This window comes from Hipposideros armiger, unplaced genomic scaffold (genome assembly GCF_001890085.2).
Source record: "Hipposideros armiger isolate ML-2016 unplaced genomic scaffold, ASM189008v1 scaffold_316, whole genome shotgun sequence".
Taxonomy (NCBI): Eukaryota; Metazoa; Chordata; class Mammalia; order Chiroptera; family Hipposideridae; genus Hipposideros; species Hipposideros armiger.
Genome location: NW_017731666.1, coordinates 53,612 through 78,894, shown reverse-complemented (window position 1 = coordinate 78,894; position 25,283 = coordinate 53,612). Strand labels below are relative to the sequence as shown.

Here is a 25,283-nt window from a genome sequence, read left to right as displayed (position 1 = left end):
CAAACGAACAAACAACAAAAACTCATAGAAACAGAGATCAAGGGGATAGTGGCCCAAGGGGAGGAGGTGGGGCATGGGTGGAAAAGGTGAAGGGGTGTGCAGTCAGTAATACTGTGATGCGTTTGCACAGTGACAGATGATTGCTAGACTTAGCGGGGTGATCACATTATAGGTATAAAAGTGTCAAATCATTGTGTTGTATACCTGAAATATAATAGTATAACTAATAGTGTATGTTGACTATACTTAAATAAAAAATAAATAAGTAAATATTTTTATCAAAATTCTCAACACCAGATATCAAGAAAAATTTCAAAAGAGTTCAAATAAACGGACCAGATTGCTTAGTGTATTTAAAAATAAACATCTTTATTTACAACTGAGCTGCTTTTCATACTAGCAGAAAGCCTAACCTGAAAAACTAAAACTACAATTTACTAAATAAACCAATTATGGCACAACTATTAGAGAATAATTTTTTTTCTCACCCTGTAAGTAGCAAGCATTTAAAAGTCTTCTAAGTACATTTAAAAATCTCCTACTTGCCTTTACACCGACAAGACCACACCCAGTCCTCTCCTGCCTCCATACCTGTTAACAGAAGCCCCTGCCTCTGCCCAATGTTTTTGCTCCCCGCCCAAACGAGGGCCTTCCCTCCCGCAGCGCTTCTCTCCTGCATCCTACCCTTCTCCCTGCTCACTGGGTCACCCCATCTAACAGGTGGTACCAGTGAGCCCTCCCCCAGCAAACAATTCCTTATCTATAGGCCTTCACAGCAAAATTCCTACCTATAGTCACAGCCTCACGGCCCACTGCTTCTTCAGTCAGCCCACATACTACTAAGACATCTGTAACTAAAGTCACCAACCACCAACTGAAGTCAGCATCTTGGTCAACTCCAACAGGAAATGTTCTGCCCTTGGCTTACTTACTCTGCTTCTCACCAGCATTTGATACAGTTGCCAACTCCCTCCTTGAAATACCAGCTCCCGTGACCCCCACTGTTCTAGTTTTCTTTCAACATTACCTCCTGCTCCTTATTCTTTGCTTGCTCCCTGCTGGACCTCCAAAACTCCCTGTGCCCCTGATCTCGGCCTTTGACCTGTTTCCCTCTGTCTGCATTCTCTCTCAGTGATAGTGTTTCACTGCATCGCTGACAACTCCCAAATGTAAGCCGTAGCACCCTCCCTGGCCTCTCCCCTAAGTCCCAGGCTGGGAAGTCCAGTTGCCTACCTGGACAACTCCACTTGGATGTGTAATGCACATCGCAAACATAACATGTGAAAACGTAACTCTCGATCTCCCCTTCATTAAAACATACCATCCCCGACTTGCCCATCTAAGTTTATGTCGCATCCTGTGCAGTGCTGCTTAAACCAGACCCAGGAGTAACCCTTGATCGCTCTCTGCTTCTCCCAATATATTCAATTCATTGGCAAGGCTCTGTGGCCTCAAATAATCCCAAGTCCAGTCTCTGCTCTCAACACCTTTACAGGCAGCTTCCCCCGTCGTCCCCGCCTCCCCCCACCCCCCAGCTCAAGCTATCCTCAGCCCTCTTATAATCATCAGCCTCCTCTTTTAATTGTTACCTGTGCAGCAGTCTGACAGACACAAATGACTGTCTCGCCTGCAGTTCTCCTCTTTGCACTACTAATAGAAAAAAATCCAAATCCGTTTCCCTAATTCCAAGGCCCACCATGATCTGGCCCTTCCTGACCCCATGACCTCACCTTGCACCATTCTTGCTCCCTCTCTATCCTCCTGGCAAAGTATACACTTTCCGTTTCTCAACAACAAACCTGCTCTGCTTCGGGGACTCTGCAAGTTGCTTTCCCTCTGCTCACACTCAGGTTTCAATTTCACCTTCTCAGGAAGGCCTTCCCTGAGGGCTGGCCAATGTGCCTATTGCCTCCTTCAGCCTGCTCACCTGGCCTTGTTACTCCTCATCCCACTCGCTTGTTTCGTGTTCTACACAGCACTTTCCGCTTTCTGAACTTACTTTATGAAATTGTTCATGTTTGTTGTTAATTTTATTGGGGAGCAACCATGCTCATTGGTTACACATTGCTTTCATGCTACAATGGCATAGTTGACTCAAGGAGGGCGCAGCTCATAGTGGCCCATGCGGGGATTGAACCGGCAACCTTGGTGTTATCAGCACCACGCTCTAACCAACTGAGCTAACCGGTCACCCCGTTCATATGTTTTATGTCAATAAAATGTAGACTCCTTGAGTGGCAGGAACTTTTGCCACCACTCTATCCCCAGGGACCACAATCTTCCCTACCCAGATATGCACTCAATAAATATTTGTTGAATGAATGGATGCAGTTTGAAAAATCAGAGCTTCAGAGGAGAGATCTGTCATCATTTGGAAAACTACGGTGGTTTATCCAATACCTGACATGAACAATTGGCACACGTCACTTCTCTCCCCTCTCCCCCCCCTTATATGCAATTCCTTTCATTCACCCAACAAATACTGAAGCTTGTGGATGTACAGGCACGGGGTGGGGGTGGGGGTGGCGCTCTGCACTGTGCCTTCCGTTTCGGATGAGCTGGTAGTCTAAAAAGAGCCTTCAGTCTGGTGTTTTTAAAAGGGTTTCTCTACACCTTCCTTTCCCGAAACAAGAGTGCCTTTTACATACACTTGTCTCCCTCCAGTTGCGAAGTGAATCTGTAACTTTAGGGAGACCAAGGAAATGTTTCAATTCCGCCATCAAAATCCCGTCTCTAAAAATAAGGTTCGACTCTTCCCGGGCAGCTCTACCGCCGGGGTCTTCCAAGCCCCTCACCCAAAGATCTGGCGGGACAGAGAGCAAGGTTAAGAAAGATGGGAGCCCGAGAAGACGCAGAGAACGCGCTCGAACGTCCAGCGCCTTCTTCCGGCTGCCCAGAGGGATCCCCATTCGCCAGCCCCCCTCAGCACGCTCCCCACTCCCCAGCCACCTGCTCCTGGCTCCCCGCCCCGCAGCCGCTCACGTGGAGGCCGCTCCGGCCCCGCCCACCCCCGCCGCCAGGGTCCCGCCTCCCCATAAGTGGCCGACGGAACGCCCTATCACTGCCGTGCTCGCTCCAGCAGCCACCGCGGCCCGTCCTCCGGAGCGGTGAAGGGGGCCGAGCACTAGCTCGCGCGGCCAGGGCTCGAGCCTCCTCGGAGCCCCTCCGCCCACAGCCTACACGCCGGACGGCCGGGATTGGCCGAGCGCCGCCCTCCGCCCGAGCCCGGTTATTATGTAAGGCGCTCTGGGACCTTCGCCCCCGCCCACTCGCCTTCGGTTATGTAATCTGGGAGCCCCAGTTCGGGGCCCGCCTCCGAACCAATGGGGGCTCGCAGAGCAGGCAGCGGTGGCCAATCGTGAGGCCCGGGGGCGGAGCCGCGTCACGTGGCGTGAGGGGGGCGCGGCGCCGGCGGCTACCCGGCACGCGGCGGGCCTCGGGACTCCGCCGCCGGGCGGGACCTGGTGAGCAGTTGCGTGAGGGGCTTGCTGACGGCGGTAGTGGCGGCGGCGATTGCAGCGGGTGAGTGTTCGGGCCGGGCAGGGAGGCCTCGGAACCCGCCGGCCGCGCGGCTGGAGGTTGCCCCGAGCCCGCCCTCCACTCTGGGACTGGAGGCGGGGTGGCACCGGATCGGGAACCGGGGGTCCCTGGAACTTTGCGCTTAAAGTTGCCCCCTTCCCCGAGTCCCATTTCTGGGTGCACGCAGACTTTGCAGAGCTGCCGGTGGGCAAGTGGGTGAATCCGAGCCTGGTTTTGTGACCGCCCGGGCTCAGGGTCCTCCCCAGGGCTGCCCAGCCGGCGAGTCACAGCCCGGTTTCCAGCATTGTATTGTCCGTTGCACTTGACTTTTGTCACCTCTGTCTCCCCCCACCCCCAGGCTGGACCGCCAGTGAGTGGAGACATCCAAGATTGTTTGGAAACACTGGAGAGAAAAGTGCCTTCACATGAGCAGAGATGAGTAATTGCCGGTTTGTGATGACTGATATTTTTCTCTAATACAATGGCATGGACGCAAATGAGAAAAAAAATTTTGTCGCTGATTGCAAAGTAAGAAAGAGGCAGGCAACAGATTAAGGACTGCTGAGCGAAAGATGGACCCCTGTGAAGACCTAGAAATGTCCAGCGGAAAATCTCAGGACTCCAGGGGGAATGAACTTAAGGAACTTGAAGGACCACGGGCCAGAGGTACTGAGGCCCTGGGGAAGGAATCGGACGAGATGTGGAGCCAGAAATATCAACTAAAGAGCAAATACCTGGAGAGCGGCAACAGGTGATACTTACAACCTGATTTGTTTGTTGTTCTTTACGGAAGTAGTAAAAGGGAAAGGAGGGTTTAAATCTATTTGTTTTGTTTGTAAGCCTAGGAGAGAGTTTAGGGGGACACTTTGAATGAAATGCCCTGGGAAACTGAAGAAAATTACTAGAGCTCCAGAAGTAGTTAAAAAGCAGTTAAGGAATTTAACTGAGTTGGGGCTGAAGTGGGAGTGAGAGAGTGGAAAAGGTCTGACGCTTCCCCCACCTGTAAAAAAGGGATCAACCTGTGAGCTAAATGAGTTGACACGTGTTCCTTAAGCACTTAGAAAGTTGCTTAGCGCACAGTACGCTGTTCAATAAAAGTTGGCTGTTGTAACTGAAAGCGTGGAGTTGCTTTTTATCTTACAGTGAACAGCAAGAGCGAAACAGAGTTTCTGAAGAGCTTATCATGGTTGTTCAAGAAATGAAAAAATACTTCCCATCAGAGAGGCACAATAAACCCAGCACTCTAGATGCCCTCAACTATGCGCTGCGCTGTGTCCACAGTGTGCAAGGTAAAGGAGCTGGGGAGAACACAGTCGTGCGAGTACCGGCGCTCAGAAACGTGGGCCAGGCCACACGAGCTGTCAGTGTGCTTTTAGTCACAGAAACGTTTTGAGATTGTTATGATGCTTGATGCCAGAGGAGCAGATCTATACTGATTCCATTAGTGCCTTTGTTTTCCAAAGTAGGGGCGCCAGGAGAGCCTTATTTGTATAATCATAGGTTAGTAACTGCAGTATTTTGCTGGTTTGTTGCAGGTGAGCAGAGGTTAGCATAAGCACATTTTGAAGACTCGCATTTCAAAGGAGCATTGTCTTCTACGGATATGAGGGGGGGAAAATACATTTGACAAAATAAAATTTACCTTACCCCGTCATACACATACTTTTTAAATGCAGTCGTGCTCTATCAAGAATTTACCAAATTAAAGATGAACAGCTGCAAACACTTTTTCCTTTTTACCTCTTGACTTCTCAGGATTTTGTAAAGTGCACACTCTCTAGCACAAACCCCTGTGGCTTCATATATGACACGTGGTTCCCAAATACTGGAGTCATGTTTCTGCCATAACAATGTCTTGTGTGTGTGTTTGGAATTTTTGGTTTTAGTACCTTAAATGTATCTTGCTTCTTGGAATCTAGAACATGCAGGATTCATAAAGTTCAAAATCTTAAGTTTGCACAACTATCTGCATTTTAGGCGAAAGAAGAAAATGACCTGGTTTCGAGGAAAAAACACTGAGGTGTCCTCATCCTAAAAATAAAATAAAATAAGCCAGCTTTAGTAGTGACAAAAATGACTTCCTAAAGATACTGTTTTCACTGGACTCCCTGTTTATCTCCCTGTGTTTCTTAGCAAACAGTGAGTTTTTCCAGATTCTCAGTCAAAATGGAGCACCTGAAGCAGATGTGACCACATACAGCCTTGAGGAGCTGGCCACTATTGCTTCAGAGCACACTTCCAAAAACACAGTAAGAATTCACTAATTTTGCCATCTCAACCTGGGTGATTTTTCTTAACAGCTGTACCTAGATGTAGGTTTTTAAGATAAGAATGCAGAGTTTCAGTAACCACAGACGGAGGCAAACAATTAGGAGAAAAGTGCCAACATGGCACGGTGTAGTCTCTGCCCTTGCCAGAGAAAAAAACATCTGAAAATAGGAAGCTGCGATACGCGGTGGTTTGCTTTGCATCAGTTATGAGGTGCCTTTGTCTCCTTAGCATCCCTGAGTTCTCTCAAACTAAGAGAAAAAGATAACACCGCAGAGTAATTTCCTGCATCTTATTCTAATCTCCGAATTGTTAATTTCCATTTATATCATTCTTAGTTCCAATACCTACTACTTCACGTTGTAACAACTGGATTTTATAGAACAGGTGAGTTGAGATGCTGTCCTTTTTATAAAATTTTGGAAGAGACATTTAGTATATCTTTTTTGAATCTCTTCATGTTGACAGAATAATTAAGCCTCATGTTTTGTGGATACGATGGAGATTACTTAATTTTATGTTTAGGCTTCCACATAATTATAACGTAAAGATTTTATAATATTGGAACATAAGCTCTCCCTAATATTACAGTAGTGTTTCTATTATTACCTGGTGTGTTCACAGTGCCGTAATAGGTGCTATGGAGATTTTAGGGGAAAAAAAAGTTTAAGAAAACATTTCCCCTTGAAGATCTTCAGAATAAAGCTGAAGAAGAAAACATATGCCAATGCTAGTAGACAGAAACAGTGGTTGATGATAACAAAGTTATATTTATATCTAATGCAACACTTTAGAGACATGATTCTTATAACGAGGTTTGTTAAAGACAACGTGTTGGACGGGAATCGTGACCTTGGTCTTGAAGCCTAGAATGTGCATTGGTGAAGAGAAGAAAGTCCCACTAGGTGGAAGGCACAGTGTGTAAAGGAGGAGGAATCAGAAGTGTGTGTGTGTGTGTGGGGGGGGGTATGGGTGTGTTTAGTCAAAGTAGAATGAGCTGGCATATTTTTTGGCATAGAAATCAAGCCTTCAGAAAATAAAATGCAGGTTTTATGGTGATAATTAAGTACATTGGAGAGTTTTGTTGCCTTTGCAGGATGTGTGTGTGTGTGTTTTAAACTATTGCTCATGGTAGAAGTCTAGAAGAAATTGACCTTTCAGGGAACATTGCGCGTAAGTATCTCAATATTTGCATTTATTTGAATGTTTTCCATAGGATACCTTTGTGGCGGTTTTTTCATTTCTGTCTGGAAGGTCAGTGCACATTTCTGAACAGGCTACTTCAATCCTGAATTGTAAGAAAGATTTCTTGGAGTCCTCTCATTTTGTTGAACTGCTTGCCCCTCAAGATGTGAGGGTGTTCTACACACACACTGCCCACGCGCAGCTCCCCTTCTGGAACAACTGGACCCAAAGAGGTAACAGGACCAATATTCAGATGTTTATCGTGCCTCATCAAGCACAGTTTCATTCTTCCAGAAATAGCTCAGAAATTAATGCATTACGTAGAGCTACATGGGTTTTCTTATTTATTTTAAAAAGCAGGATGTGATGAAAATAGTTTGCAAACTCTATGACTTATTTATTTATTTTAAAAAGCAGAATGTGATGAAAATAGCACCTGAAATGCTTGTAGTAGCATAGAGATCCAATAAATTTGCTTTCATTTAGTCAAGATAGTGTACAGGTCATAAATTTGGTTTGATCACCAGGATACTGTATAGCAGGCTAATTGCTATAAAGGCAGGTTCTGTTTCCTTTAATGTAATAAAATTCAATGTTTTTCCTCTTATATTGACTTCATTATTTCTTTGCTTTGCTTTGGAGATAAACTTCTGATGGTTAGCTTTCTTTTCCAGTTTTTCTTGTCCCGAGAAGCTCATGAATCCAATTACTTTTTCTTCTGAAATGCTTATTTTCCTTTGTCACAATCAGTCCTGTGTGATCTTTAAATCTCTAATTTTAAAAAAAATTTCTTTTTTTTTTTTTTTCAATTTTCGAAAAACACATTAATAAAATTGACCATCTTAAGCATTTTTCAGTGTACAGTTCAGGAGCGTGAAGTACGTTCACGTTGCTGTGACACAGATCTTCATAAGTTTGTCCTCTTGAAAATCTAAACTCTGTATCCATTCTGAGTTTTTAATCCAGTACTTGGTCTGGGGAAGAACAGTCTTGCACACTTGTTTTTTTTCAGTTATAGGCCTTTACCCCCCCTTTTGTGCACGTTTTATCTGAGCTTCAGAAAACGTGCCTATCATCCTTGCTTGCTTCTAGCTCCCTCTCTTGTGTTCCCATCACTCAGAAACATTGATTTCGTTCCCCTTCCTCCTCCTTAAACATGTATTTCCAACCTTTCCTTGTCTGTATTTGTTTCTCCGCATCTCTTAATCACTTATTCATTCCATCAGCGTTTATTCAGCAATCGCTGTGGGCTAGGACCCGTTCTAGATGCCAAGACCCAACTGTGAGCAGAGCAGACATGGTCCGTTCCCCCCCCCCATTTCCTGGGGTTCTCCTTCACATTTGCCTGCAGAGACACTGTCTTCTCTTTCCAACCTTTTTATCTTTGCTGATTGCTTATTGCTGTGTACTTTTCCTTCATGTAAAAACATGCACCCTGGAATTGTTGTCTTTTAAACCCCAAAATGGACTCGTTCTATAAAGACATGCTATCCATCTCGTTCACGCCTTGCGTTGTGCTTTTGCCTCCTGAACCTCAAGGCTTCAGACTCTTCCTGAGAGCGTTCGCTGAGCCCCACACCATGTGGGGGTTGACATGTTCCTCCTCCTGTCCCTTCCCTTGAGCTCAGAGGACATTACAAGGATTTAGGGAGCTAGCTGTCAGCTCAGCGGTTGTCAGCATTTGGCCCTGAGTTAGAGCGTGTTTCAGCTTTTCGTTTGTCGTGCAACCTCTCAGAAGGGTTTGAGCACTGTTTCTTTAGAACACACTCCCAGAACCAAGAACCGCACATTCCAGCCGGGGTGTGCAAATGCTAATGGGCTCACGTCTACTGCTTGAGCTCACAGAGTGTTTCTCCGTTAGGAGACTCCTCGTAGGTCGTTGAACTCAGGTGCCTGATGTAATGTACGAATCGTGTGAGCAAGTTGACCTCACGGTAGAGTTGCGTTATTTTCTGTGTGCAGAGAATTTTAAGCTAGGAATTGGGAGGACTGAGTCTTAAATTGAGTCCTGTCCCTTTATTTATGAGCCGTGGAGGCCGCTTAGCTTCTCTCTGTCGATGAGAGGAGCAGTTTCTGGCCAGCCTGCTGACACGGCTGCTGGGAGAATCAAGCAGTCGAGTGGGTGGGAAAGCACCTTCAAGACCTGGAGCATTCCGCAGCATGAAGAGGCATCGTAGTCACCGCTCTCTGTTGACCGGGCACTGTTTGCGACGGACTCTTCTTAATGTCTTAGTGGATTCACTGGGCGAGTGAATCTTCCCCAGAACCTCGTGAGGCGTAGATCCTCCTGTCATCCCTGATGGACAGATCAGGCTGGCTGTTAGTTTGGGCGGTCCAGAGGCAGATGCCAAGATGGGATCAGCTGTGCAGGAGACTTGGGGGGAGGGGGGAGGAGAAGGTGAGAGGAGCCCTCAGCCCACAGGGCAGGACTGACACCTGTGGAAGGAGCGAGAAGGGAGGAGGACGGGGCGGGGAGCAGTCGGCCTGCAGCACAGCTCAACGGACAGCGCGGCCAGGCAGCCAAAGGGAAGGCCAGGCCACGGTCATGCCCTGGGGGAGTCCTGCGTCTCCACAGAACGGTCCTGCCTCAGTACTCACTCTGTGCACAGGCAGTGGCTGAGAGCAGCCCGCAGGAAGTTCGGTCCCTTGAAGCCAGGAGCCGTGCCCTTTCTCAGCCACCACTGTCACTGAAGCACAGAACTAAGTTACTAAGTTACTGAGTCACGGTCACACTGCCAATAAGTGTGGAGCCGGATTTCACCTTGGCGGGGTGATCCCAGAGCCCCTGCTCTTAACCTCTGCCCTCCTGGCTGCATGACTCCCTGGGACTGTTACTGTCTTACAGAACTGTCACCACACAAAGGCGTGCCTTTGAAAGTGGCACCGACATCTGGTTCCTGTCCATAAAAATCATCTCGGGAAATGAAGGATGTTTTTGAAACATCCTCGTCTTGCCCCAATTCCTCCCTGAGTTTAAGCCTTTACTGAGGCGGTGTCTGTGTTGGGACTGGAGCATATGTTAGAGAGAAATCCTGGAGGCTTACTCAGTCCAGTTCTTTCATTTGTTGTTCACAGGCACACTGTAAGAACTCTTCAGGTTTCAGAATTCTGGGACTGTGACTTTGATAGTTTCATGAATTTTGATAGTTTGATCATTGGTCCCTTTACTTTTAAACTGGAATCTTTTTTTTTTTTTACCTCCTGTACATTGTCCTTGATCCTTCGAAAGCCCTTTCCTGATTGTTCCTGTGATCCTTCCCTCGAAGTGCCAAGCCCTGGGCCATATTCAATATTTTGGTTCTTTAGCATTTTTGTTATTTATGCTCCTTCGGTGTGTATTTAATATCTTGGTTTTAAGCATTTCCTTGGCTTCTGTAACTGAGGATTTTTGTGGACAAATGCCCGAAAGGTCTATTCAGAGACCTCTAACCAGAGGAAATACAAATAATCAGGAAATACTTGGGAAGAGGTTCAGCCTAATCTGCCCTAAGATAGGCAAATTTAAACATGTCTGAATGACCGCCTCATAAGTCAATAATATTAATGCAAAAATCAATAAAACTGATGCAAACCATTGGCACGAGGGTTGTGAGAGAATGTGATTAATGACACTGTCAACTGGCACAATCTTCTGGACATTAGTTTGCCAACACACGATGAGATTCATAAATGATTATATCATTTAACCAGGAACACAACTTAGGGCACTTTATCCGAGGAAAGGAAAAAATGAGAGAAAATTGTATGTCATATACCTGAAAATAGTCTAAATTTCTCCATTTTTGAGCCATGTCCAGACTATCGCTGTGGAATAGAATATCCCCACCAAAATAACTGTCAAAGAATTATTACTTTGACGTATGAAGTAATGACTGGGCCGGGCAGTTGCAGAAACAGAAGGGACGACAGGAAGTAGTAAGGGGAAGCACCAAGGGGACGCTCACTGTGTCACTGGAGGGTGACTGTTAGCGTAGGGAAGCCATGGACTGGACTGGATCTCCCAGTGAGGTGAAAGGGTCCTGTTTTAATCAAGAGTGCCTCTTGGGAAAAATTGTTTATTGTTTGTGGTGACTGCGCCGTTGTCTATGGAAGGGCTGCTCTGCGGGATTCTCTGGGTGGGATGAGTGACAGTGTGTCTCTGTCCCCAGCAGCGTCCCAGTACAAGTACGCTCCAGTGAAGTCCTTCTTCTGTAGAATCCGGTAAGTGCAGGGGCTGGTGGGGGCCGAGGCGGGACCTTGCTCTGATTTGATTTAGCACTTATTTGGTTCTCTTCTAGTCATCTTGGTCTGTTGTGGATACAAAAGACAAGACTGGCTTCTTGCCACAAGGAGTTTGTATTTTGGTTGAGGGGAAGAAACATATCCTCATGACAAAAGTAGATAACGCAATAGGAAAAAAGATGAGAGAGAACTTTAACCCAGGGGCGTGTCAGAATCACTGGAGGTCAAGTACACTTTCAGATGACCAGTGTTTGGGTCTCTTTTGTGTCTGTTTTCTTCCTTTTTGTTGTTTGGTCACATTTAAAGTTAATTTTTGAAATTTTGAGTAACTTTAGAGAAAGCAAGATAGGTATATTTATGAGAAGGATTTAAAAGGTCCAGAGACAGTACACTAGAAGAAAGTAGACCAAAATTTTAACAGGAGTTGATTTCTGGCAGGACTTTTCAGGGTTTTTTTTCCTTCTAAATTTACTGATAAGTTAATGTTATGTTAACCTTAATTTTACTTTCACAATAAAATGTGATGTCGATTGGGCCTTGATACGTGAATCTGGAGTTAAGGGGAGGCATCCAGGCTAGAGACACTCAGGTCATCAGCGCACAGATGAGCCTGGGAAAGTCATTTACAAAACTGGGAAGGGAGCTGGAAGTACAAGGACAGATGCTTGTCGGTCAGGAGAAGGCACTCATTTCCCAGTGACAGCGGAAGCAAGGTCACAGTTGAGAGTGGAGAAGCGTGAGAATACACTGGCTGTGCGGAGCGAAGAGAACGCGAGATGGGGCGCGGGCTGCAGACCCTCTGGGCAGCTCAGGCCCCACTGGGATCAACAATCCCGTGTCACCGATGGGAGAAGAGGAGGCATGGTTGTTAGGAATGGGCAGGTATGAATTCAGTCGGGACATTTTGACTCTAAGGGGATAGTGGCATGTCCAAGTAGAAATGTCCGCTGGGCAGCTGGAGCAATAAGACGGTGAAAACCTTGGTAGTGATTCATCAGAGCCACCCTACCTAGAGAGCTTGTGTGGGAATGAGAAAATGGGGGGTTGGGGGGGCTGGCAGGGCCCAGCCCTGCGGTGTTCCCTCCCCAGCCAGGAGCCTCGGAGTGCTTGACCGCCCACCGCCAGTCCGTGTGGTGGCTTCAGCCGAAGCGATGAGATGAATCAGTCCTCGGAGAGTATAGGAAGGGACAGCGGAGAGCTTGGCACATGATCACAGGGAGCCTAGCGTTCTGCTGCGTGTGAGGCGCGCAGTTAGGCCTGTCCCTCTTCACAGCAGGAGCAGGAAAATCAGACTGGGTTAGGCAGGGAGGTCAGGAGAAAAGCTGTTACGTTTTTTTACACCCCCAGTAATCTAAGCCCGTTCTCCATAAACAACCTGTTCATTGCATAACAAATGAGTATAATTGCCCTTGGGTATTGAACATTTAAAGTTTCCCTTCTTTTTGAAATAAAGACATCTCTCGGGAACGACCGGGTAAGGCATTTGTCCCCAGCCGTGTGTTCCGGTGGCCTCGCTGGATGCATCAGGACCAGCACCGACCATTTTTACTCTTTGCAGGGGAGGGGAGGACGCGGAGCAGAAGCACTACCACCCTTTCCGCATCATCCCCTATTTGATTCACGTCCGCGGCTCCGCCCGACCGGAAGCTGAGCCCTGTTGTCTCACCCTGGCTGAGAAGATTCATTCTGGTTACGAAGGTAAGTTGGAGGGTCCGCTGTGGGCTCAGGGGCAACCTGTCAGCCCATCAGGCAGGCGCCCGACAGCCTGTCCCTGCGGCCAGCCGGCATGGACACAGGCATGCCTGGGCCCTCAGCGTGACCCTGCGCTCTGGGCGGCTGCAACTGTTTTCCTGCTGTCCCTGTTCACTGACCAAGGTCCTCTTGTGCAGGCCTCTTTTTCAAGGGCCACAGCGTGGACTGGCCACAGGTAATCGGAGCTCTAATCCTTTCTCCACCGGCAACCATCTTGTGGCCTTTGCTTCTGTCTTGTGGGAAATAGGTGCTGAAGTTGCACAGCGAGGTCACAAGAATGAATTTATGTTTGAAACGGCCAGGTTTTTACTGTGTCTAAATGTAAATTTTCAGTGTAGTTTATGTCTTCTGATGGCAGAACTACATTTTTACATGCACATATTAATACAGAAACAGCTTCCTGTTATCACTTGGAATTACACTCAGTTCTGCTATAACATTGCATATGCTTTTCTAAAATGGATCATCCTATACAAAAAAAAAAAATCACAATAAAACCACAGGGCTTATAGGAAAAATGAGGTTGGGTACAGCACTCAACCACACATTACAAATAAGACAGGGTTCTAATAAAAATGATAATCCAGTTTTAAATATGGAATGGTTAAGAAATACACAAACACGACCATAAATAGAGCTCCTCACCATGGAAAGCCTGCAGTTTGTGTATAATGTGGGTGTTGCAATGGCTGCAGCTCCTGAGCTATTGCAGGCGTTGGAAGGCAGGGCGTCTGAAACCCGATGGGAAGTTCTAACATCGGTGGTACAGGCCTGTCTCTCAGCGCACGCGGTGCATCAAGGCAGAGACAGGTGTGAAGGTGTGTGCATGCTTTTGTGCATTCCTCAGCGACGCCACTTAGCTAGATGTTCTCTGCATTCACCTCATGTTTCTTGGAAATGAAATCGTGCATAAGCAAATGCAAAATTAGCATTATGCTCAAATTGTCCCCTCATGGGTTAATCACTACATTTTCCATGCCAGCTGCAACAGAACTGACCATGCCAATTTTATTACACAAATTAAAAGTGTTCATATACTGATATTACAAACCCTATATGCTTAGTTATATACAATCACTAAATATGACTAAATTTTTTAGCCCTGAACTTAAGTTACTCCAGGTTTAACTATTACATTAATTTCATACAGAAATTTTGTTAGTGGTTACTTTAGTAGATGGTTAATGATATTTGCCTTTAAATGAATCTTTCTGTTTCCACAGCTCCTCGAATCCCAGTGGATAAAAGAATTTTTACCACAACACACACTCCAGGGTGTGTTTTTCTTGAAATAGACGAAAGGTAAGGACTTCTGTAAGCACGAAAGAAACTTGTTTTGGAAAATAAGTAAAAATATGAAAAGGTTTACATATGCTTACATACATCTATATTGCAAACCTGATGTCTGTCTATTTGCCTGTTTGATTTTTGTTAGTTTGAAATGATTTGTGTTGTCTAAATTTTTAGTGTCAGTGTCTTGCATGTTATACTTCTAAGACTTACAAGTTTTATTTGATATCACAGCAGTCTGCTTTAGGTAAGCCAGGAATTATTGTCCCATTTTACACAGGGCAGTGAGCCTGGGCCCAGTCTGCCAGGAGCTTATGTGTTACATAATTGTACTCAAAGGGAAACCACGACTCTGGCCTCCTGGCACCTGCTCCAGTGTTATTTCCACTAGACAAGTGCTTCTCAAACCAGTTCGTGATGATTTTTTTTTTTTTTTGTCTGAAGGGAGGAAAAAAAAAGATTTCTTTTTGTGTGTGTGAAACTAAATTTATTTTAAAAAATCGTTATTTGTTTTGAACTTATGTCCTTTCTATTCTTTTAGGTGTTAAAATAGTCTTTCTTATTTAAAGAATAGTAGTAGTAGATAGTAGTTGGTGCTTATTGTTTTCTTCATATCTTTATTTGGAAAAATAAAATATTGCTATCCCGACCAGTACCCTCCATTTCCCCACATTTATTTAAAATTTTTACTTAGTCATGAAATTTCAAAATCTGGGAAACAAACACCGCACCACAATAAGTGTAAAGCACAAATGTCCAAAACCTGGCGTGCTTAGGATAGGTATTAATTTTGATTTTTTTAAAATCTTAACATCTTAAAATGGGTTTATTTACTAATAATTACCCCAAAACTAAACAGTAATTGGTGAGATGCTCTGTATAATACAATCGGTAGAAAGTAAGAAAATTTAACCACAGATATTCTGAAAATAGCTGAAATTTATCCCATCAGAAAACATTTGTGAGCTTGTACACACAGGGGTGTTTATGGTTTCAGCTCGTGGTGAGCCGCTGCCCTGCAGGTGTCTTGCTGTGCAGGCTGCCTGTCTGCTTGGCACTGCCTTTCGGGGCACATCGTTTTAGTACACTCCCCATCATCCTGTGTAATTTGTGATGCGCTGTATCCATGTCACATCATAAGCGTTTTTCTGTTACAACACGATCTCTGTAGACTTTTAAATGGCGGCAAAGTGGGGAACATCAGGGACCTCCGAGGAACTTGTTAAAAATAGATTCCTGGGCTTACCCCAGAAATCCTGGCTTAGCCAGCTTGCAGTGAGCCTGTGAACCTGCTTTTCAGCAGGTCCCATAGATGACGCTGATAGAATATTTCTTAGATTATGTAACCGTTTCCCCACAGTGTGGGCACTTTGGTCATTTGTCGCTTTTACAGATGCTGTTAATGAACATCTTTGTGTACCCTTTTCCATATTTAAAATAAAGTATTACAAAGAAGTAGCTTGTAAGAGCATGTAGAGTGTAGAAGCTACTCGATGCTTACGCTGCTGCCTGTGCTGTGTCTGCGCCCAGAGCCGTGCCTTTGCTGGGATACCTGCCTCAGGACCTGGTTGGAATGTCTATCTTAACGTATTTGCACCCAGAAGACCGTTCTCTGATGGTCGCCATACACCAAAAAGGTAAGGACCTCCTTTATGGGAGGGAGTGGGTTTTTCAATCATTGATCTAATTTTTCATTTCATTTCTTCTTAGAGCTTCTTGTAAACTGTAATCATTAGAGCTTAACCTTTAACCAGGCAAACAATGTATCGAAAGTGCTAAAACAATTGTTTTTTCTACTACATTCTAAAAATTTATGAATAAATGCCTAAAAATGACCCTTGTAGTACCTATTGAGTTCTAATTTCGTCTTATTATTTTACATAGTCTTGAAGTATGCAGGCCACCCTCCCTTTGAACATTCGCCCATTAGATTCTGTACTCAAAACGGAGATTACATCGTCCTGGATTCCAGTTGGTCCAGCTTTGTGAACCCGTGGAGCCGGAAGGTTGCTTTTATCATCGGTCGGCATAAAGTTCGAACGTATGTCCATCGGTTTTCACATTTTCTAAAAAAATCATTTTACCAAATAATATTCCTTCGTCCACCTTCTCTACTTTGAATCGGTTAACACATGAACTAAATAAAACGCAGAAATTTTTTTTTTCCTTCAGTGCTTTTTGGAAGACAGGTCTAGCAATATGTCCAGAGCCTTAATAGATTTCTGTCTCTTTGACCTAATGATACCCTTAGGGGCATATTCTAAGGAAATGTGCCTAAATCCAGAAAAGCTCTATAAAGAAAAGACATTTTGCAATGTTATAATCATAAAAGCAGACTTAGAATAACTTAAATGTACATCATTAAGTAAACTGGAATATTTGCTGACATGTTATTATATTGGTCAATAAAAAATTTTAAAGAGATTATATAGCATGGGAAATTGATATATTAGATTTAAAAATCAGCATATAAAATTATACCATATAATTATAATTATGTTTAAAACATACCCTAACTATGAAACATGAAAAAGAAGATTAGAAGGAAGTAAATTCAAATATAAATTTTGCTTATGTGTGGGGTAGTAGGATTATGGATAAGATTTTTTTTTTTCCTTTTCGGAATTTTAAAGCTCTCTTTAGTGAGTATGTAAAACATTTAACATCAGACTTTTGCTATCAAATTCCGCTAACTTGGAACAGTGCCTGGCACGTAATCAGGGTTTAGAGAATGTTATTCTTACTGTGTATTAGAAAGCGAGTACAATGTCTGTCACCTAGAAGGTCCTGAGTAAGTGTCGGTCCCTTCTGTGCTTTTTTACTCTTCCTGTTGACATGCCTGCCTCTCTCACTGTAGATTTAAATCTCGGGTAGTAGGTTCAGAAGTCCAGGATATGAGGATAAATAAGGCTTCAGGGTATTGTGAAGCCACATTTTCACCACTAGGGTGTGTTGCGGAATCATGTTTCCTACACAGCTGACGTTATTAGGTACTTAACAAATTAAATGTTATTTGGCAAACTTAGAGTGTTAAAATTCCTGCAGCAGGTTACTCTGTGAATGTGAAATTTTGAGACCAGTAGTTGCTGAAGATACTTTAGTAACTAAGGTCGCTTGTCACTGATTTTAGATTCATACAAATGTGCTGAGACAATTGTGGAAAGTCTAGGACTACAGAGAAACTGAAGAAGTCTGTTAATGTCTCATTGGTTTAATATTTTCTCGGCCTCCGGAATAGAATTTTAACTTCATATTCTCTATATTTAGAATCAAAAGAGTTGCTGAGTAAAAGCAGATTTATTAATTGACTATTCTGTTAAATCACTTCAGACGTCATTGTAAATACATTTTAAATTGTTTGACTCAGACTTTCACTTGGTATCTTGTAGAAGTCCACTCAATGAGGATGTTTTTGCTAACAGAATTAAAAAGATGAACAATAACGACAAAGACATAACAGAATTACAAGAACAAATTCACAAACTTCTCTTACAGGTAAAATGAAAGATTTTTTAAAACACACACATAATTCCCGTAATCATGTTCCATTCTAACATTCAGTCTTAGTAAAGTCACTTCACAAAAATAAACTGCAAGGAGAGAGAAACCCTTACCTTCTGCATTCCAGAAATTTTTGTCTTCTTTTTTGTTTTGTTTTTAATTTTTTTTAAACTTTATTGGAACAGTGTATTTTTCCCAGGACCCATCAGCTCCAAGTCAAGTTGTTGTCCTTCAATCTAGTTGTGGGGTGGGGGCACAGCCCACCACCCCATGTGGGAGTCGAACCGGCAACCTTGTTGTTAAGAGCACACGCTCTAACCAACCAAGCCACCCAGTTGCCCGCTTCTTTTTTGTTTTTAAATTACATTTTATTAATCTTGTTTTCCTTTTTCTGTGTTAAATATGGAAAATTTTTGTACGAACTCATTTAAAACTGAGTCCCAGTAAGACAACTTATTTCTAAATGAGAGAATTCTTGGGTTCCAAGCACTATCAGTGTACTCAACCTCTGGGTTTTGGCTTTTGTATTTTTTAAAATAATTCCAATTTTGAAGGTCAGGGAAAGGGATTTTGGCAATTGTCAGTATCTCTATTTATTATAAATCAAAAGTAGGAAAATCTACTTGATGAAAACAAATGCCAAAAATGATTTCTACTAGAGATTCAATCAATGAACATGTAAAGTATTTACTGACAGTGCCATAGAAAACCGTTAGCCCATGGGCCGGCCGAGTGGCATGTTGGTTAAGAACTGGCTTGGGACGCCAGAGGGCCCCGGTTTGGATCCCACATATGAGGGCCAGTGACACTGCCCTCTACAGCTAAGATGCTGAACAACAGCTCAACCTGGAGCTGGGCTGCCATGAGTCACTGGCGACGGCGTAGGCTGCAGCCCCTGCTGCAGTGGGTTGCCATGGGCTACCGTGTGTAGCCAGCAGCCAGCGTGAGTGGCCAGCAGCCGCCGTAAACGGCTGTCCAGAAGCCAGCGACTGATCTGCCTCGCCCGGGAAGAGCGCAATGATGGTGCCAACTTGGGCCAGTGAAGCAACGTCCTCCACAACTAGACTGAAGAACAAAACGACAGCAACTTGTCTGTTCCCCTTCCCCCAATTCCCCAGCGCTGTTCCCATCCCCCAATGCCCCAATAAAAAAACCTTAAAAAAAAAAAAAGAATAAAGAAAACTGTTAGCCCAGTAGTTTTCAAAATGTCTTTCATAAAATCTGTCGGGTTCATAAAATACCTGTGAAGTTCTTGGGGATAAATATGGTGTCTATTCCATTTGTAGTGTCTATTCTAAACTCAGCACAGAGAACGAGTTTATCTTTTTCATATTTTGTTAAATTATTATAGGATTGCTTTTTACAAATTTTTTGCTCCAGAAATACCCACTTACACTAGAAAACTAGCCTTTGCCCTTGAACATTACTGAGCAAGAGAGGAATGTCTTTCATGTCAGCATTAGGGTAAAAGCACCAACCTTCCCACACCTAACTTGGGATTTCAGAAATTTAAGACATAGTTTACTGATGAGTTTAGACAGGCTCTGAGGCAGGTAAAGCTGCACCTCTCCTCTGACTGCCATGTAGCCAGTAACTCAGGGCGGGCCTCCTCCTCCTCCTTTCAGCCAGTTCACGTGAGTGCGTCCAGTGGCTACGGGAGCCTGGGAAGCAGTGGGTCCCAGGAGCATCACATCAGCATAGCATCTTCTAGTGACTCCAGTGGGCACTGCGTGGAGGACAGCCAGAAGGAACCGGTAAGTGAGCAAACGATTTCTGTGCAGAGTCATTTTCATAATCTGTGTTGTTACCTGTGATGTGTCAGTACGAGTTCTGTACCTCAACACATCACTTCTTAGTATGTTCTTGACTTGAAGACCTTATCTGACAGTTGACATCCTGATCCATTTTGGCCTGGGAAAATGTCTGTAAAGAGAAAGCACCAGCTTTGGAAGGTGATGTTTGGGTTAATTGTGTGCTTTCTAAAAATGAGCACATTGTGAACAACAGGCTTATTAAAAGTTTCACTGGTACTAATGTACTGTGGTATCTTGGGAAACTAACATTATTACTATGCTTGTAGTACTAATGTACTGTAGTATCATGGGAAACTAACATTATTACTATGCTTGTAGTCGTTATGGTCTGTAAATGTATTTTGTTTATGTATCTTTTAGTGTACTTTTTGAAATAATATTGAAACATTTTATCATTCTTTTCCCTAAGTTGACTTTGCAGCAGGTCTATGCCAGCGTAAACAAAATTAAAAATCTGGGTCAGCAGCTGTACATTGAGTCAATGACCAAATCACCAAAGAAGCAAGCGATGAAGACGCGCACAGGACAGCTTGGTGGTGAGTCAGCAGGCAGCCCCTGGACTGCCTCCCACATCTCCCCTCTTCCGCATAGGTGTAGAGAGCGCGAGCGTGAAGCCATGAACCTTTGCTGCTGCTTTTGATATTTACTTGCCCGGATAATCATAGTGATAATGATGATGGCAGCAGCAAATACTATTCTGAAAACTAAATGGTCGTAGTTACAGTACACTTATACTTAAGAACCAACGTTTCCGATAATACCAAAAAATTAATAGAGTCCCCTCATAGGAGCTATCTGTAAACCAGCAGTTAATTTTAGAATACATTTCAGATAATAAAGTAGATTAAAATATCAATCCCTTCCTGTCATTTCAAACAAATGGAGAACACTCATGACCTAAATTGGATGAAGAACTTGGCTTTTTTCTTGATACATGTGTGCTCTTCTTGAATATGAGGTAAGGAGCACTCCATAGAAGTGGGTCAGTCGTGATAATTGACGTGATTTTTGAAAAGTTAACCTACTTGCATTATATAGCAGAAGAAAGTTCTATAACGTAGAGATCAAGTTATATTAACTTCTAATTTAGCTAACTTTCCCTTCGTTTTTCTCCCTGAATAGTAATATAATTCTGGAAGTTGTTATAGGTTTTAGGTACCTCATGTTATTAATGGTTTCTATCATTGTCAGACATGGGTATTTTACACAGTGGAGGTGAGATGTTTTCGCTAAGGTCAATAATAATAATAATAGCAGCTATATTTTTCAGGACTTGACATGATTTACACAACAAAAAAATCATACTCCTGCTCCTGCAGGTGATGGCACTCGGAGCCCACCGGCTGCCCTCCAGACATAGCAAGTCCTGAACTTCAGGGTTTTCTTTTCACTTTGGTGGGAGGTTTAGCATCCTGTGTTTCTTCTCCTGTGGATGTAGGGGCACAAGATAGAAATAACAACTTTTTCTTGAAAACCCTTGAAACCATCAGATCCCCTCTCTACAAAAGAGTTCATCTTAAATGTTTTTCTTGCTGTATATCATTATCTTGCGTCCTGGTGGAGGTAATTCTTTGGGCAGATTTTAAACCTAAATTTTGTAAATGTTTTCTTTGTTGTCTGGTCCAGTTAGTGCTACTCGCCGCTGCCTTGGCTGGGGCAACAATTTTACGTCCTGACCGCTGTATTTTTTCTCAGAGCAGAAATCTCTTTTCCCCTCCTGCTTTATGCAGTTTCTTATCATCTACCATTGGTCTGGTCATACCATCAGTACTGTTGTTTGGAAGGCTATATGTTTAAGCTGACATCAAAATTGCATCATTAACCATTTTATACAGTGTAAGCTATAGCTAACCCTGTGTATTAATGCTGCTGTTTTAGAGACTGGAAATTTCCTACTCCTTAGATATGTGCTATATTGACTCTAACACACATAGGCTGTGACTTTGGGAGAGAAGGAAAATCTGTTGCCGCTAGGTGTAACTTTGGAGAGCTGGTGTTACTTGGGCATCTTGATTTTATCAACATTTTAAGACCTACAAGTTTAAAGAATGAGTGAAAAGAATCTTTATTACTCCTTAAGAGAAACAAGTATGCAACTTAAAAACAAAAAATGTTATAATCTAAACATTAAAGATTGGGTAGAGATATACAGTAATGAAAAGGAAAATACTAAATGATCACTGTATACATATTTACAAGGTGCCAGAGCCAACAAGAATATCAGGTTTTAAGTTTATATTTTTACCTTTCTTATAAGATTAGGTTATGCTTTAAAACAGGATAAGAAGGGAAATTTTAAAGGTTGAAATGGAAGGACAAGGAGCACCAGAGAGACGTAAAGCCCCTCCATCAGCTACAGAGACCCGTGCCAGCTGCCAGACAAGTAGTTAGGGAAGTTGAGGATAATTGCAAGTTCCACTTCTCAGGTGATACAGTGCCTGAGGGGAAAAAGGTGGTCCATGAACTGAACTGATTGAGTGAGAGTGCTTTGGTTTCTGCTGAGGGACTGCTGGAATGAGCACCATTCCAAACTTAAAGGGAAAAAAGCCAGACACATGGCAAGCTTGTGCTCCCTCTGGAATCCATCAGAGTGCTGAGGTTACAGGGCAGCCAACAGGCCTAAATCTGAGGAGACACGCACCTTCCAGGGAGAGGTCAGACATGTGCTCTGGATACTGGTGCACTGGCTAACCGAATCAAGTAACTGGCACAAGACAGACCTTCTCTGAGGCACAATGCAGAGGGAGGACCAGAAGAAGGTGGAGCCGGTAGTGGGGGGAAAACGTGCTCTAGCCAACCAGCATCACCTGAAACACAAAGTTTCACTAAGAGGAATTTAAAAGCTGTAAGACTTTGAGTGAAACCATAGCAACACACTTCAACCCTGGCCTAAACTTAATTAGATTAACTCAAACACAGGCCTAGCAGAAGGAAGGCATGCCCAGTCTCTACTGTTCTACACAAAGTGTTCAGTTTTCAACAAATTATAAAGCAGACAAAACAGCAAGGAAAACTGCCAAGAGACAAAATAGTCATCAGAACAAGAGTCAGTTATGACACAAATGTTGGGACTATCTGAAGGAGAATTTAAAATAACTGAATTAAGGGCTCTAATGGACAAAGTAGGCAAGGCTATACGAGTAATCAGCACAGAGGTGGAACATAAAAGATTAAATGGAAGGGTTCGAAATCCTCGGGATAAATACGTACATGCCTTTGGTGGGCACTCAACCAAGAAAAGAATCAGTAAACTTGAAGATGCATAAATAGAAATTACACAAACTAAAACACAAAGAGGAAAAAAAAAACATGTAGAACAGAGCATGTTAAGAATTTTGGGACAATATCAAATGAACTAACATATGAGTAATTGGAATCCCAGAAGAAGTACTTAAAATAATGGCCAAGATTTTACAGGTCCAAAGAACATCAAGTAGTATAATTTAAAAAAAGAAAAAAGAAAAACACCCATCACAAAATAAAACCAACACATATGTCAGCATGTCATTTTCAAACTGCTAAAAACAAAATATCTTGAAGGTAGAAGAAAAAAGACAGATTACATACAGAGATGAAAGATCAAAATTACAGTAGACATTTCATCAGGAACCATGCACACTATAAGAAAATAGAGTATTGTTTTCAAAGAAAAAACTGTCAGTGCAAAATTCTATACCTACTGGAAAGTATCTTTCAGAAGTGGAGGGGATATAAAGATTTTTCTCAGACAAAAACTAGGGGTTTATTACCAGCAGATCTATAAGAAATGCTACATGAATTTCTAAAGGTAAAAGGAATATGATATGATACCAGGCATAAATTTGGATCTACACAAAGAAATGAAAAGCACTGAAAATAGACTAAATGAAGGGTAAAATCAAATCTACTTTTCACTTATTTTTAATTGTAAAAGGTAACTGACTAAAGCAAAAACAGTGTTCTGCATTTAAAGCATATGTAAAATGCTGCAAAAGATGGGAGAGGGGAGGTATTGGAGATATTCTGCCATGAAGTCCTTAACACTACACTTGAAGCACTGTTATTTGGAGGTAGAAAGTGACTCCTTAATGATATATATTGTAAACTTTAGGACAATTATTAGAGAAAGTTTTTAAAGAAGTATAAGTAATGTCAGTAGAGGAGAACATGCAATTTAAAACACTTAACCCAAAATGAACCAGAAAAGGAGGAGAAAAGAAACAACAAAAAACGAGATGGAACAAATGGGAAAAAAAGCTAGCAAGATGGTTTATATTAATCCAGCTGTATCAATAATCACATTGAATGTGAATGATCTCAGTATACCAACCAGTTAAAAACTGAAATTGTCAAATTGGATGAAAAAAACAAGATGTCGATGTATATTATCTACAAGAACCCATTTTGGAAATAAAAACATAGGTTAAAAGGGTAAAAAAAGATATACTGTTGCTCACCAGAAACAAAATAAAGCTGGAAAGCTATATTAAGATTAGACAGAATAGACTTTAGAATAAGGGACAGTATCAGGGTTTCAGAGGGATATTGCATGGCAAAGGGGTTGATTCTCTAACAATATATAACAGTCCTAAATGTTTATGCACCTAACATCAGAGCTTCAAAATACATGAAGCAAAAACTGATAAAAACTTGAAGGAGAAATAAATCCACAGTGATAGTTGGAGCCTCCAGCGCACCTCTCTTTGTGATAGGTAAAACAAGTGGACAGAAAATTAGTAAAGATATAGAAGACCCGAACAATACAATCGACAAGATTGGCCCAATTAGCATGTATGGAACACTCCAGTCTACAACATAATACGTATTTTTCTCAAGAGCATATGGAGCATTCATCACGATTGCCCTTATTCTGGGCCATGATACAAACCTTAACAATTTTTAAAGAGCAGAAATCATACAGAGTATATTCTGTAATGTAATGGATTAAACTAGAAAGCCATAACAAAAAGGTTATCTAGAAAACTCCCAAATGTTTGGAAATTAAATATAATAACAATACCTCTAAATAACCCACAGGTTAAAGTCTCAAGGGAAATAAAAACATTTTGAACAGAGTAAATTGAAAAGACAGTATAAAGTTCATGGGATGCAGCTAACGCAATGCTTTAAAGGGCAATTTATGACATTAAGTGTTTATATAGGAAAAAGAAAGGTCTCAAATCAGTAATCTAAGCTTTCTCCTTATGAAATGAGAGAAAGAAGAGCCAATTAAATCCAGCGTAAGCAGAAGGAAAGAAATAATAAAGACCAGTTATCAATTGAAAATAGAAAAAAAACAAAAATTAATGAAATCAAAAGTTAATAAAAATAAAATTAACACCTATATACTGAACACAGAAAGGAAAGAAGACAAAAATTGCCAATATCAAGAATGAAAGATAGACAGACCCCACAGATGTTAAAAGGATACAAACACTATGCCCATAAATTTGACAACTTAAAAGAAATAGACCAATTACTTGAAAGACACAAACTATAAAAATTCAACGGAGAAGGAGAAGAAGAAGAAATAATAGGTAACTAGAATAGACATAATTACAGATTGAATTTGAAATTAACCTTCCAACAAAGAAAAGTCCTCACCCACATGGTTTCACTGAAGAAGTCTCAAACATTTAAGGAAGTAATAATTCAATTGTTATATAGAGTATTTTGCAGACAATAGAAGAGGAAGAAAAACTTCCAAACACATTTTATGAGCCCATTATTATCCTAACGCTAAAACAAGATACA

The 25,283-nt window shown here is 42.5% G+C and overlaps 1 protein-coding gene across 4 annotated transcripts in view; it reads left to right on the top strand.

The window, feature by feature from the left end:
• Positions 1 to 3,275: 3,275 nt before the first annotated feature.
• PER3 (period circadian regulator 3) overlaps positions 3,276 to 25,283 on the top strand; it is a 70,812-nt gene continuing 48,804 nt past the window's right edge. The window contains exons 1-13 of one of the 4 annotated variants that reach the window (XM_019660397.1): positions 3,276 to 3,522; positions 3,878 to 4,270; positions 4,663 to 4,808; positions 5,653 to 5,768; positions 7,004 to 7,205; positions 11,124 to 11,172; positions 12,752 to 12,891; positions 14,169 to 14,247; positions 15,766 to 15,872; positions 16,120 to 16,276; positions 17,625 to 17,730; positions 19,362 to 19,490; positions 19,960 to 20,086. In XM_019660397.1, coding sequence (XP_019515942.1) covers positions 4,092 to 4,270; positions 4,663 to 4,808; positions 5,653 to 5,768; positions 7,004 to 7,205; positions 11,124 to 11,172; positions 12,752 to 12,891; positions 14,169 to 14,247; positions 15,766 to 15,872; positions 16,120 to 16,276; positions 17,625 to 17,730; positions 19,362 to 19,490; positions 19,960 to 20,086 — 1,537 coding nt within the window. In that variant the 5' untranslated portion in view covers positions 3,276 to 3,522; positions 3,878 to 4,091. The other 3 variants (XM_019660395.1, XM_019660396.1, XM_019660398.1) reach the window with 3 other exon arrangements.